At 57.6% G+C, this 13401-nt stretch overlaps 1 protein-coding gene across 4 annotated transcripts in view; it reads right to left on the bottom strand.

Annotated features, from left to right (window-relative positions):
- Positions 1 to 13401, bottom strand: part of ESRRB (estrogen related receptor beta) — a 135169-nt gene that overhangs the window by 46561 nt on the left and 75207 nt on the right. Inside the window, exon 1 of one of the 4 annotated variants that reach the window (XM_016191314.2) lies at positions 7509 to 7743. The exons of the other annotated variants lie outside the window; for them this stretch is intronic. Within the exon in view, the coding sequence (XP_016046800.1) occupies positions 7509 to 7558 (50 nt within the window). The 5' untranslated portion in view covers positions 7559 to 7743. Of the gene's footprint in view, positions 1 to 7508; positions 7744 to 13401 lie in introns of those variants that run through there. 4 annotated transcript variants of the gene reach the window in all.

Raw genomic sequence — 13401 nt, 5'->3', positions numbered from 1 at the left:
ACACTCACACACACTCACACACACACAAACACACTCACATACACACACAAACACACTCACGCGCAAACACACACACACTCACAAACACACTCACACACACACAAACACACTCACACACACACACAAACACACACACTCACACATACACACAAACACACTCACACGCACACACATGCACACACACAAACACACTCACTCACTCGCACACACACAAACACACCCACACACACACACACAAACACACACTCACATGCACACACACACACAAACACAAACCCACTCACGCACACACACACAAACACACGCGCACACACACAAACACACACGCACACACACACACTCGCACACACTCGCACACACGCGCACACCCACACACACACAAACACACACACAAACACACTCTCTCACACACAAACACACACAAACACACTCATGCACACACACTCATACACACACTCACATGCACACACACACACAAACACAAACCCACTCACGCACACACACACAAACACACGCGCACACACACAAACACACTCGCACACGCGCACACACACACACACACACACACTCACACACACGCCCAGAGAGACAGAGAGAATGGCAGGACAGCAGTGACCTCAAAAGTCAGGAGCTGCTGTGCTGGGCGTCCTCCACAGGAGGGTCCCACCCAGGGGCAGCGGCTGCCCCCCCACCGCTGTCAAGGACCCCAGTGCAGGGCACAAGGCGGAGCTGAGGGGCAGAGCAGATGCTCAGGGGCAGAGAGGCGCCCTGCCCGTTCCCTCACGCAGTCTCCAGCGTCCACATGTGCTCAGTGCCATCCACCCTGCCCGGGGCCTGGGGTACCACCTCACCCCTCACCGAGAGCCCAGCCGGGGGAGACAGGCCAAGTGGCTGCCCGCAGCCCCCTGACGCAGCATGCTTCCCCGCAGGGCCCCGGGGCTGCCACCCTGCCCTCCTCACCCGCCGTCTGTCTGTCCACGTACGGAGAGAGGTGTCCACAAGCACGCTAGCCTGGCACCTTGCTGAGGTGCCCTTTGTGGGAAGCTGTCAGGTTTGGGGGCCACTGCCCCATCAGCCCCCCCAAAGGACCAGGAGAGAGAGCTGTGCTGACCGCCGTGGCCACCACCACCAGCCAGGCCGTCTGGAAAGGCCACCTTCCTGTACCAGCGCCTGTTAGTTGGACTGCTGCGGCTGACAGCCAATGTCTGTGCCCCAAGAGACGGGGATGAGGCGGGGAGCAGGGATTCAGGGCATCCCTCCTTCATCATGGGCTGACTCCCCATCAAAGGGGCCTTCCTGCTCAGCTGGAGAAAGGAAAGACAAAAGCTCATTATCCCAGCGCAGAGCTCTGCCTTGTGGAGGGGAGAGGGATGGAGAATTGAGGCTCCTTTGGCCAGAAGTTGAAGCTGCTTCCTGCTGCCTCCCAGCCCAGGCACCCACTCCTCATTCCCCAGGCAACAGGGGGGGGTGTAGTGGGGGGCAGGCTGCCCAGCTGGAATGTGCTGGCAAACTAGAGGCTAGACCCTCCTTCCTTCCCCCCCACCAAAACCAAAACCAAACCAAACCAAACAAAAACATGTTACCAGACCATAGGTGGCTGAACCAGAAGAGGGTGACACGCGCAGGCCACCCACCCTCCTTGAGATCCAACCCCACTGACGAGAGTCAAGCTTGAGACAGCCTTACTTACACGCGTCCCTAGGGCGGGGAACGCACACACACAGACAGACAGACAGACAGACCCACACTCCTTCCTTCCTCCTCTGTGTCTTCAAGACCCAAGAGAGAATAAGAGCCAGAGCTAACCAGAGCGAGCCGGAATGAAAAACAGGCAGAGAGGGAGAGGGAGAGGGAGAGGGAGAGGGAGAGGGAGAGGGAGAGGGAGAGGGAGAGGGAGAGGGAGAGGGAGAGGGAGAAATAATAAGTAAAAACAAAGGGAACCATCAAATTGCAAAGCAGGCTGGAGATCCCAGCGGCAACGTGGCCCTCCGGCCTTCTCTCTCCTGCTCTGTCCTTCGGACTGAGATCATGGGAAGGGCCACTGGGGCCCCAGACCCTTATTCTAGGCATCTTAAAAAAAAAAAAAAAAGAACAAAATATCCAAAGAATACACCTGAGTGGACTGAACGGCAAGTTCTCAGAGAATATAGCCGGAGAAATGAAGCCGAAAGCTGATTTCCAAATTCAGGTTCCTTGAAGTGCCTCAGACAACGCCTGAAGCCGGGGTGTTTGACGCCCTCTGCCTCTTAGAAAAACCTAACCAGACACTTGCCATTCCTACACTGCTCAGTCTGGTGTTAACACAAATCCGACGGCCGGGCGAGAGGTGTTAGCACTGGCAGAGGGGAGGACCCCGATGGGGTTTGAAATGAAAATTGATCACACGGGTAGCAGAAGATTAAACATCAAAATAAAAGAAAACACAAAAGCTTGCTGGGATTTGGTTAACTGCCTGTTGACCTCGGAATGGATGGAATGACATTGAGGAGAGTAAGTAACAGCGTCCACAAGGCTGTTCACGGAACAGGCTCCACGGCGGCCGGGGACACTGAATGAGATAGGAAGGAAGGAACGGGGGGGGGGGGGGGGGGGGGGAGAGCAGAAGTGATGAGAGGAGGAGAAGGGGGAGAGGGAAGGTTCCTCGTTCCTCGGGACTCAGCTATGCAGCCTCAGATGCAGACACTCAGCCTACAGCAGGTGAGAAGTGCCCTCTCTGGAAAACTCAGGTTTTGGTGTATTTTACTGGGAGCCTGTATGACTCTGAAATCAAGAAACTTAGCAGGTAAATTTTTTTTTCTTCCCCACCTTGTCCAGTGCCACAGACAGCCTCATGGGCAGGTAGACCGACCACTCGGTTCACTCTCAGCTGAGAAAACATTTGACCCTTTAAGTGACAGCTCTCAGTGCTGAGTACAGGGGAGACAGGGATGGGGGGTCGGGGGGGGTTGAGTGGGGGAAGAGGAGGGTGCAGCTGCCTGAAACTGTGCCTTCTGGGACCCCTGTCTCCCCACCCCCCGAACCTGCCCAGCCCAGAAAGCCAGGGCAGCTGGGAGGTGGCAGCAGAGTCCCCACTGCCAGCCAGCCAGCCCCCGCCCCTCAGCACAATTCCTTTTTGTGTGGAAAAACCCAGGTGACAGGAGCATGGTCATGGCCAGACCTCAGCCCAGGCTGGGGGTCCCATAGGCAGTGAGGCAGCATTGAAACAGCAGGGTTCCTAGGCTTGGGGGGGGGCCTGCAGCCCCTGAGGGTCCATTGATGAAAGCCAGATTTGCACCCAGGCAGAACCCCTGATCTTGTGGGGGGGGCACCTTGCTCTGCCTGTTAAGCTGCTGGCCTATTCCTGAGGCCCCCCCCCCCCCCCCGCCACCTTGCTTTCTCCAATACCCCAGACATGTTTCCAGCAGGTCCCTCCAGCCGGGCAAGGGCACCCGGAGGAACCGCCGTGACTCATGCTGTCACGAGACTGCCAGGGTCACGGGCTCCCTGGCGACGCTGGCCAGGAGAGGGTTAATCTGGCCGGCTGTCACAGGTCACCGGTGTGTGTGCAGGGCCTGAGCTCTGGGCCCCAGCCTGGCCTGCTAATGACATTTGCAATTATAAACACCAGCCAAGGGACACCAGGGCAGGAGCCCGCCCACCACCCAACCCCGCCAGGGGACACGGGAGGGGGGTCAGAGGGAAGTAGGAACCCCCTCTAAGAAGCAAGGAGCCTGCAGGACCTGAGAAAGGGGTTACTCATAGCTGATCCCTAGAGCCCAAGGTCACACAGGTGGACGCAGGCACGGATGGCAGGTCCAAGGCCACCCAAGCTATCGCCCTCACTTCTGCGGACCCCATATCTGCAGCTGAGCTGGGGCCCCCTGGGAGCCATGTAGACAAAGCTACCCCTCATCCCCGCCCCCCCCCCAGATGAGCAGCCCCAGCTAATACTGGGCAGAGCGGCCAGGCCTCCAAGCCCCGGGGTGCCAGCTTCCAGGGAGAGGTGAGCACTGCTGGCAGAGGAGGGAGAGCTGGCCCAGGGGCAATCAGGGGGCAACCTGGAGTTGCTTGGGGGAATGCTGTGAAAGGTTAAAACTCTGCTTTGCCCCCCACCCCATGGAGAACTGGAAGAACCCAGTCTCGTGGAGAAGGTCACTGATACCACATCACATGGAGGGGGGGCACATGCGGCCTCTGTCTCAGGTCCAGGGGTTCCAGTGCCCTTCTCTGGGGTCTTCTCACAACCCTCCCCCCCAACACTCAGGTCCCCCAGCTCCCCCTCCCCCACTAGCTGGCATTAAGCCTGGCCCCTTCCAAGTTTTGGGCCTGTTCATTCTCTCTCTCCTTCTTTGCTTCTCTCTAAAAACAAACACATCAGTAAAAGCAAGCCATCTTACAGAACACCAAGGAAGGTGGCAAACTTTTTCAAAGACTTCAGATTCTTCATTAAATAAATAAATATGTAAATAAATAAATAAATAAATAACTGCCTTGAAGCCAGAGGTCCAGGGAGAAGGCTCTGGAGTCTGGCAACAGCCGGCCAGCTCCCTTGCCACGCCAGCCCCCAAGTCACCGCTGTCCCGCCTCTCCAGGACGAAATGGAGGGTGTATTGATCGCTTGGGATCAATGGGAGGGGAAGGAGCTTGTGTGTGTGTGTGTGTGTGGGGGGGTGCTGACTCTTCACAACTGTCCAAAACAGGGAGCCCTCTCTGTGGGTGTCGGCCCTGGGAACTCGCTCTAGTGGGGGGGGTGTGAAGGGAGTTGGGGAGACAATGGCATCCCAGAGGAAATTTCCACTGACCAGGACCTCACTGAGCCGGAAAGGCTTCCCCAGGGACAGAGGCCTCCATGGCGACCCCCACCCCCAGGCCCCTATGGGCATCAGTCCCCCCCCCCAGTCCATGGCAGCCCCACACCCCCAGAAGGGGGGCCCAGCACACAGATTTATCTCTAAGACCAATACCCCGCCCCCATAATCCAGACTAATGTCTTCCCTCCGACTTATTTTTAAATGTCCCATTAAAAATTAATCCCCCGCCCCTTTGTCACTCTCTGGGTCACCGGCTCTGAATGCCCACGTGGCATCGTCCCACATGCGGACCCATGTTCCAGCTGGAGGACACTTTGTTCTTTTTTTTCTCTCACCCGGCAAAAGCAGACCTGGGACTCAGGGGAGGCGGCAGCCCCCCAGCCCTGGGGTCCCAGGCTGGTCTCGACGGGGACACATCTGGACACACGGGGCCATCACATGTGAGCATGAAATATTGATCAGAGACGGTGATGGAGTCACCCTACAGGGGACAGGAATGGAATGAGGAAGGCACAGGAGTGCGGGTGTGTGTGAGTGACTGAATGTGTGTGTGTGTGTGTGTGTGTGTGTGTATGACTGTACATGAGTGTGAAAGAAACTTGTGTGTGAGAGAGAAACTGTGTAAGTGTGTCTGACTTGTGACTCAATGTGAGTGTCACTGTGTGTGTGTTTCTCACCTGGGAGAGGGAGGAGGACTAGTGCCAGCACTCACAGCTGCTCTCCACATGCCGGCAGGTGAGGAAAACTGAAGCCTTCCTCCTCATGGGTCCTTGCGCCTTGCGCCTTGTGCCCCGCCCCCCCATCCAGTGGCAGGACTGTGCACCCAACAGAGAGACCGCATGCCAGGGAAACATCGGCACTGAAGCCCCCGTTTCTCCCCGCTCACCAGACTGCCGTCCTAACCTGAGACCCCTCGCCCCTGGCTAAGGAGCCCAGTGGGAGCAGAGGGCAACAAGTCCCCCAGCCTCCACATCTGTCCCCTTGAGCTTGTCCTTGGGCACCCGCACCCACATCCCACTGGTAGCATGAGGTGCCCCTGGGAGCCACAGCTGTCCCTGGCTGGCTCACCCACCCACCTGCCGGGGTCCTGCCCTGCTGGCCCGGGGCTTGGAGGGGCAGTCCTGGGTGCTTGGCAAGACCAGGTGGGCAGGGTGCCCACCCAGTTAGGGTGACTCCATTAGCCCGAGACCCTTAAAACCAGGCCCAGCATCACTCAGCCTTCCCGGCTCAACATGGAGGACACCAACGCCCCCAGGCCCGACCCTTATGGATTCCCCGTTATCGCCTGTGACTGGAGCCAGGGGCAAATGGGTAGACACTCCAGCTCAACCCAAGAAGTCACCTCCGGGGTGGCGGCACATGGGGGTCTGTGAAGAAATGCAGGCGGTTCGGGGCCACATGGAGGGGACAGTGACCTCTGAGGACCACCGAGAGCCACTTCTAGTGGGAGGGGGAGCAGGAGTCGAGTACAATGGCGGGGTCCCCTCCCGCCCCGGACAGAGGACGGCAGACAGGGGAACCCCAAACCCACGTCAGTCAGGGTGACAGCAAGGCGCCCCTGCTGTGGGGGCAGAGGGGGGCTTCCCAGATGGAGCTGGGGGGGTTGCCAGGTCCCGGGCCCAGTCTGTGCCTCTGGGGAGCCCAGCTACTCCTCCCGCAGCAGTCCCAGGCTTTTATGTAGAGGCGGCAGGGGGACAGGAATAAAGGCGCAGACGTGCGGCTGGCTTGGGCAGATTTGTTTGCTCCCGTGGCAATAAAGGGGGACACCCCAAAATCAGGCCCACAGGCACCCGGTTCTCACCCAGTTATTGATATTCAAACTTGCGGAGGGGGCAGACGAGGGCGGGACGCCGGGACCCAGGGGTTCCAGGGGACACCCAGTGGCCACAGCGGGACCGGAGAGCCTCCCGCCCCACCTGGGCCTGGAGCGGCTCCCCGGCTTCCATGCTCGGACCGGGGCGGCGCGGGGCACAGAGCCGCCGGAAAGCCGGGGACCAACTTCACGCCCACTCGGGCTGGGCACCGGCTGCCTGGTCCTTGGGCGCCTCGCGGGTCCCCCGGCTTGGGCGCGGCTCCCGGGACTCAGCAAGCAGCAGGTCCTGGCCGGAGAGGGACATGGCCAGATCACTGCCACCAGCCCCCAGGCCCAGACAGACAGACAGACGAGGGATGGTGGGGGAGGGGGAGAGGATGACAGGGGACAGACGGGGGGCAGACGGACAGACAGGGGGGACAGTAGGACAGAAGGGGACAGATGGACAGAGGGGTACAGACAGGGGAGACAGAAGGATAGAAGGGGACAGACAGGGGAGATAGAAGGATAGAAGGGGACAGACGGACAGAGGGGGACAGACAGGGGAGACAGAAGGACAGAAGGGGACAGACGGACAGAGGAGACAGAGGGGCAGGGAGACAGACGGACAGAAGGGACAGAAGGGGGCAAACAAACAGAAGGGACAGAAGGGGGACAGAAGGACAGAAGGGGACAGACAGACAGAGGGGTACAGACAGGGGAGAAAGAATGACAGAAGGGGACAGACAGAGGAGTCAGAGGGACAAGGAGACAGACGGACAGAAGGGACGGCAGGGGGCAAACAGAAGGGACAGAAAGACAGAGAAGGACAGACGGGCAGAGGGGACAGAGGGGGACAGAGGACAGAGGAGACAGACAGACAGAAGGGGACAGAGGGGACGAGGGTCTCGGCGCGGGGCACCTACTGGCCGTGGAAGCCCAGCGGGTCCGGGAGGCAGAGGTCCGGCGCGTCCATCAGCCCGGGCGGCGCATGCCGGGCGGCCCCGGGTCCGAGAGCTGCGCCCGCCAGCGGGGCTCAGGAGGCGGCTGAGCGCGGCTTTAAAGGCACACGCGGCGCGGCTGCCATTGGCTCCCGGCGGGGCGGGGCGGGGCGGGCGGCAGCACCGCCGTCTGGGCGGGGGACCCAGCACCCAGCACCCCGCACCCAGCAACCCGCACCCAGCATCCCGCACCCGCACCCCGCACCCGCACCCGCACCCCGCACCCCGCACCCCGCACCCGCACCCGCACCCCGCACCCGCACTCAGCACCCGCACCCCGCACCCAGCAACCGCACCCCGCATCCGCACTCAGCACCCGCACCCCGTACCCCGCACCCAGCACCCGCACCCCGCACCCTGCACCCCACACCCGCAAAGGCCCGGGGGGTCGCTGTCACCCCCACCCCCACCCTGTCCCCGCCCAGCCGGCCGCAGACTCCGCATCTTGTTCCACAAATTCAGATTAAGTGGCGCCTGACAGGACGCGGGCAGTTCCTGGGCGCAGGTGCGGGCCAGGCCCTCCCGCATCTCTCTCTCCACCTCCTTCTCTCCCTCTCCCTCCTTCTCTCTCTCTCTCTCTCCTTCCCTCCGTCTCCGTCTTTCCCCCCTCTTCTCTCAATCTCTACCTTCTTCTCTCCCTCTCCTTCTCTCTCTTTCCCTCCGTCTCCCTCTCTCTTTCCCCCTCCTCTCAATCTCTCTCTATCCCTCCTTTTCTCCCTCTCCTCGCTCTCTCCTCTGTTCTCTCTCTCTCTCCCTCTCCCCTCTCTCCGTGCACAGACAGGCAGACGCGCCCTGCCCGGGAAGGACAATGCGGCCACCACGTCCCCGCGCGGCCCCTCCGCAGCGTCCGCACCTGCAGGCAGGGCAGCACCTGCTCCAGGAAGAGCCTCATCTGCGGGCAAGGGCCGCGGGGTGTGGACGGGGCATCTCCATGGATGAAAACTCTGCCCCGCCACAGAACTGGGTGTTGGGTTAGTTGTGGAACTAGACGGGACAGTACCCCCTATTAATCAACCACAAATGGATCCCAGTTCGAGCCCCCAGCTCCCCACCTGCAGGGGAGTCGCTTCACAGGCGGTGAAGCTGGTCTGCAGGTGTCTGTCTTTCTCTCCCCTCTCTGTCTTCCCCTCCTCTCTCCATTTCTCTCCCCTCTCTGTCTTCCCCTCCTCTCTCCATTTCTCTCTGTCCTATCCAACAACAAAAGCAACGTCAACAATGGCAATAATAACCGCAACGAGGCTGCAACAACTAGGGCAACAAAAAGGGGGAAAAATGGCCTCCAGGAGCGGTGGATTCATGGTGCAGGCACCGAGCCCAGCAATAACCCTGGAGGAGGAAAAAGAAAAAAAAAAAATCAACCACAAATAAAAACATGCCAGAGAGAGAGAGAGACAGAGAGAGAGAGAGATGGAAAGTTTCTTTAAAAGGTATATGTTGGGCTGACTGAACTCACACATTACCACACACAAGGACCTGGGTTCAAGCCCCCAACCCCCACCTGTGGGAAGAAGCTTCACAAGCAGTGAAGCAGATCTACAGGTGTCTCTCTGTCTTTTATATATATATATTTTTTAAAAAAAATATTTATTGATTTTTGGATAGAGACAGAGAGAAATTGATAAGGAAGGGGGAGACAGAAAGGGAGACAGAGAGAGACTCCTGCAGCCCTGCTTCACCACTCGTGAAGCTTTGCTCCTGCAGGTAGGGACCAGGGACTTGAACCCGGGTCCCTGTGTGCTGTACTGTGTGCGTTTCACTGCCTGGCTCCTCTTTTACTATTTTATTTGAGGCTTGCTGGAGGTGCACCTGATAGAGCACACACATTACAATGCCTCCTTGCTCTGTGTCTCTGGGTGTCCTTCTGCTCTCAGGAAAGACAGCACCACAACCTGGGATGGTGGGCCAAAGCCACAGGGGTGGAGGGAAGTAAGAGATGCGGTGGGTTCAGAAGCCGTGCAGACAGCAGCCAGGGAGGTGGCTCAGCTGGCAGAGTGTCAGACTTGCATGCCTGAGGTACCTGGTTCAGTCCCCAGCACTGCACGTCCTTCTCTCTGCCTGATGTGAAGTCCCCCAGCCCAGTATGAAATACATTTAAAAATCAATTTTAAAAAAAGTAGCTGAGGGTTGGGGAGACAGCAGTGTGGCTGCAAAATGGATGCACACTTTATCATGCCCAGGGACTCGGGTTCAAGGCCCCGGTCTTCACCTGTGGGGGGAGAAGCTTCATGAGCAGTGGAACAGGGCTGCAAGTGTATCTCTGTCTCTCTTCCTTTTTAAAAAATATTTTATTTATTTATTAATGAGAAAGGTAGGAGAGCGAGAAAGAACCAGACATCACTCTGGTCCATGTGCTGCCGGGGATTGAACTGGGGGGACCTCACACTTGAGAGTCCGATGCTTTATCCACTGCGCCACCTCCCAGACCACTCTCTCTATCTCCATCTACCCCTTTACCTTTTCTTCTTAACTCTGTGTCTCTATTAAAAAAACAAAAAGGCTGCTGGGAGTGGTGGATTCATCATGTATACATTGAGTCCCAGGGATAAGCCTGGTGGCCATAAAAGCAAAAAGCAGTCATGTGCACCACAAGCCGGCCCCATGAAGCGCTCACATCACAATGTTCAAGGTCCTGGGTTCAAGCTCCCAGTCCCCACCTGCAGGTGGAAAGCTTCAAGAGTGGTGAAGCAGGGCTGCAGGTGTCTCTCTGATGCTCTCTCCCTCTCTATCTCCCCTCCCCTTTCAAGTTCTGTCTCTATCCAATAAGAAACAAACAAACAAACAAACAAGTATCCCGCAAGTTTGGGGGGCACAGGATCCTGAGGGTGGATGACACAGCTTACACCTCAGATTTCTTCACCCTTAAGCCACTGGCAAATTGCTGAAAATAAGCATGACAAACAGACAAGAAGTCAAATAAAAAAACTGAAACAAACTAAAAGACCCAGCAGGAATTAGTGGAGCGTCTGCCATGTGCTTCCTGAGCCTGGAGAAGGGGCGACATCCGCTGTCTGGGGAGGCCACCTGCCCCTTGCCCGTCCTGGCCCCTGAACCCTTGTGTCCATGGAGGACAGCATCTGGGAGCATGCAAGCCCTTCTTACCTGGGTCCAGGGTGGTCGTGGCCGAGGGGGACCCGCCTGGGCGTCTCCAGGGCTCTGTGGTCCCCAGGCCAGGGGACACGTCCCTGACGCTCTCCTGGGGGGGCCCTCCTTGTGACATCTTGGGCCTGGGGTGTGGGGGTTATATGGCCTGTGGGGGTCGGCGGGCACTGCCCATTGGCTGGCACTAGCCCCAGGGTCCTAATGAGCTGATAACAGGACAAAGGGTGTCTGTGCTGCGCTAATCACCTCCCGCTGAAAGACGCTGGAGACCGGGGACTCGAGCTGACTCTGGGGCGGGCACTACCAGGGCAGGAAGGCCTAGCTGGCACTGCCACCAGGGCCCCAGAGGGAAAGCTCACAGGGCCCCATCCCACCACCACTGTCACCCAAATCATCACCCCCTTCCAGGGGCCCTGGGGGGGGGGGGCTTCCAGAGAGTTCCAAGCTTCAGGGCTGCCCTGTGACCAGCACAGCTAACAGGCCTAACATTTACTCTCTTTGGCAAAAAAGATGCCTTCTCCCAGCAGCCCCTGTGCAAGGTGCCAGTTACCGTGAGTGGGGCTCCTGGCTGAGAGAAGAAGGGTTCTCTCTCTTTCTCTCTCTCTCTCTCTTTTTTACTAGAGCACTGCTCAGCTCTGGCTTATGGTGGTGTGGGGGATTGAACCTGAAACTTTGGAGCCTCAGGCATGAGTCTCTTTGCAAAACCATTATGCCATCTACCCCCACCCTTGAGTACTTTCCATTACAGTGGAGTGCGGGATTTATTTTTTTTTAATTTGATTTATCTATTTTAGAGAGAGAGAGAGAGGTCAGAGCTCTGGTCACCTCAGGCTGGTGGGGCTGCTGGTGGTTATGGGAATGGAACCTGGGACCTCAGAGCCTCAGGCAGGAAAGTTGTTTGCAGAAGCATCCTGCTATATATCCAACCTTTTTCCTTCTTAAAAAATTTTTTTTAATTATCTTTTATTTATTGGATAGAGACAGCCAGAAATCGAGAGGGAAGGGGGAGAGAGACAGAGAGACACCTGCAGCCCTGCTTCACCACTCCTGAAGCTTCCCCTGCAGGTGGGGACCAGGAGCTCAAACCCAGATCCTTGCGCACTGTAACATGTGCGCTCAACCAGGTAGGCCACTGCCCGGCCCCCTTTTTCTTATAACAAAGAAATCCGACCTTAATTCCCCTGCCACATGTTCCTTGGTCATATCCGACTCCGTGAGGCTCTGTGTGAAGCACAGCTCCTCTGAAATGGTGGCATAAGCGGTCTCTGCCCAGGGCTCACATAGCAGTCGTCGATGTTGTTTGGGTGGCAAAGCCTCCCGGCTCTCTGTGGCCCATCACAGAGAAGGACTCACTGGAGGGGTAACACCAGGTGTGCCTCCCCGCACCTCACCGTCCTCCAGGAGGACTCTCTTCGCGAGGTCGCAAAAGACACTAGACGTTTTGAAAACGGACGCCTAGGGATCTAGGGATTAACAGGTGCAGGTGAAGGGGCAGCTGGACTTGTCTGCCAGACTTTATCTAGCGAGCTCTCACATTCACAGTGGGGACATCCACACACACCCGCCCCCCACACCCAGCTGACTCTCCCAATGGATGACTTCTTCCATGCTTTCTCAGAATGAAAATCGCTTGATTTTTTGCTCCAGAGAAGTGTGTTCTGGGAAGAGGGGGGATGGCAGAGAAAGACCCAGATGGGCTGTGCAGACTGTGGGCGGCTATGTCGGTCGCAGGCAGGGCGGAGATGCTGGATTTGGGCTGGGCTGTCCCAGGAGGAAAGGGCTGCCAACCCCACCTTTGTAAACAGGATGGTGACTGAACCCCAGATGTGTCCCCTTGAGTGGCTTAGGCCTGATTCCAGAGCCCTGGTCTCCACGCCTCCCTCCCTCCCTCCCTCCCTCCCTCCCTCCCTTTTTTTCCTTTCTTTTCATTTGTACTTTACATGTGAAAGATACACACACACACACACACACACACACACACACACACAGAGAGAGAGAGAGAGAGAGAGAGAGAGAGATTCCAGAGCCCTGCTCAGCTCTGGCTTATGGTGGTGCAGGGGACTGAACCTGGGACTCTGAAGCCTCAGGCATGAGAGTCTCTTTGCAGAACCACTACTCTGTCTTTCCACCCAGAAAGCTGCTCTGTTTGGCCCATCGCAGATCATGTAGCATTTTTTTAAAGATTATTATTTTTCTTTTTTTAAATTTATTTATTTATTCATGAGAAAGATAGGAGGAGAGAAAGAACCAGTCATCACTCTGGTCCATGTGCTGCCGGGGATTGTACTCGGGACCTCATGCTTGAGAGTCTAGAGCCTTAGCTACTGCGCCACCTCCCGGACCAGGATCCTGTAGCATTTTTACTTCTCCCCATTCACACTGCTCAGCTTGAGCAGACCCTCTGGGGGTTCAGTGTGTGTGTGTTTGGGGGGGTGGGACTTAGAGGGCACCATCTCTGTCCTGGGCACAGGCCCCCTGCACAAGTGCAGCGTGGCCCCGTCCCCCACATGTGGTGGGGACCCCCAGCTCACTGCCCAAAGGGAGGCTCTGAGGAGACACAGGTCAAGGTCAGAAAACACTCGAGACTTGAACCCCCGCTCCAGCTCACCCCCAGGCCCCTGGGCCCTGAGTCAGCCTGCTTCCCAGGAGCAAGGTAGAGAGAGGCAGGGGCACTGCTGGGGTGTCTGGGAGCCTGGGTGCTGGGAGAGGGAGGATGTGG

This window comes from Erinaceus europaeus, chromosome 22 (assembly GCF_950295315.1).
Source record: "Erinaceus europaeus chromosome 22, mEriEur2.1, whole genome shotgun sequence".
NCBI lineage: Eukaryota > Metazoa > Chordata > Mammalia > Eulipotyphla > Erinaceidae > Erinaceus > Erinaceus europaeus.
This window is presented reverse-complemented; position numbering and strand designations above follow the sequence as displayed.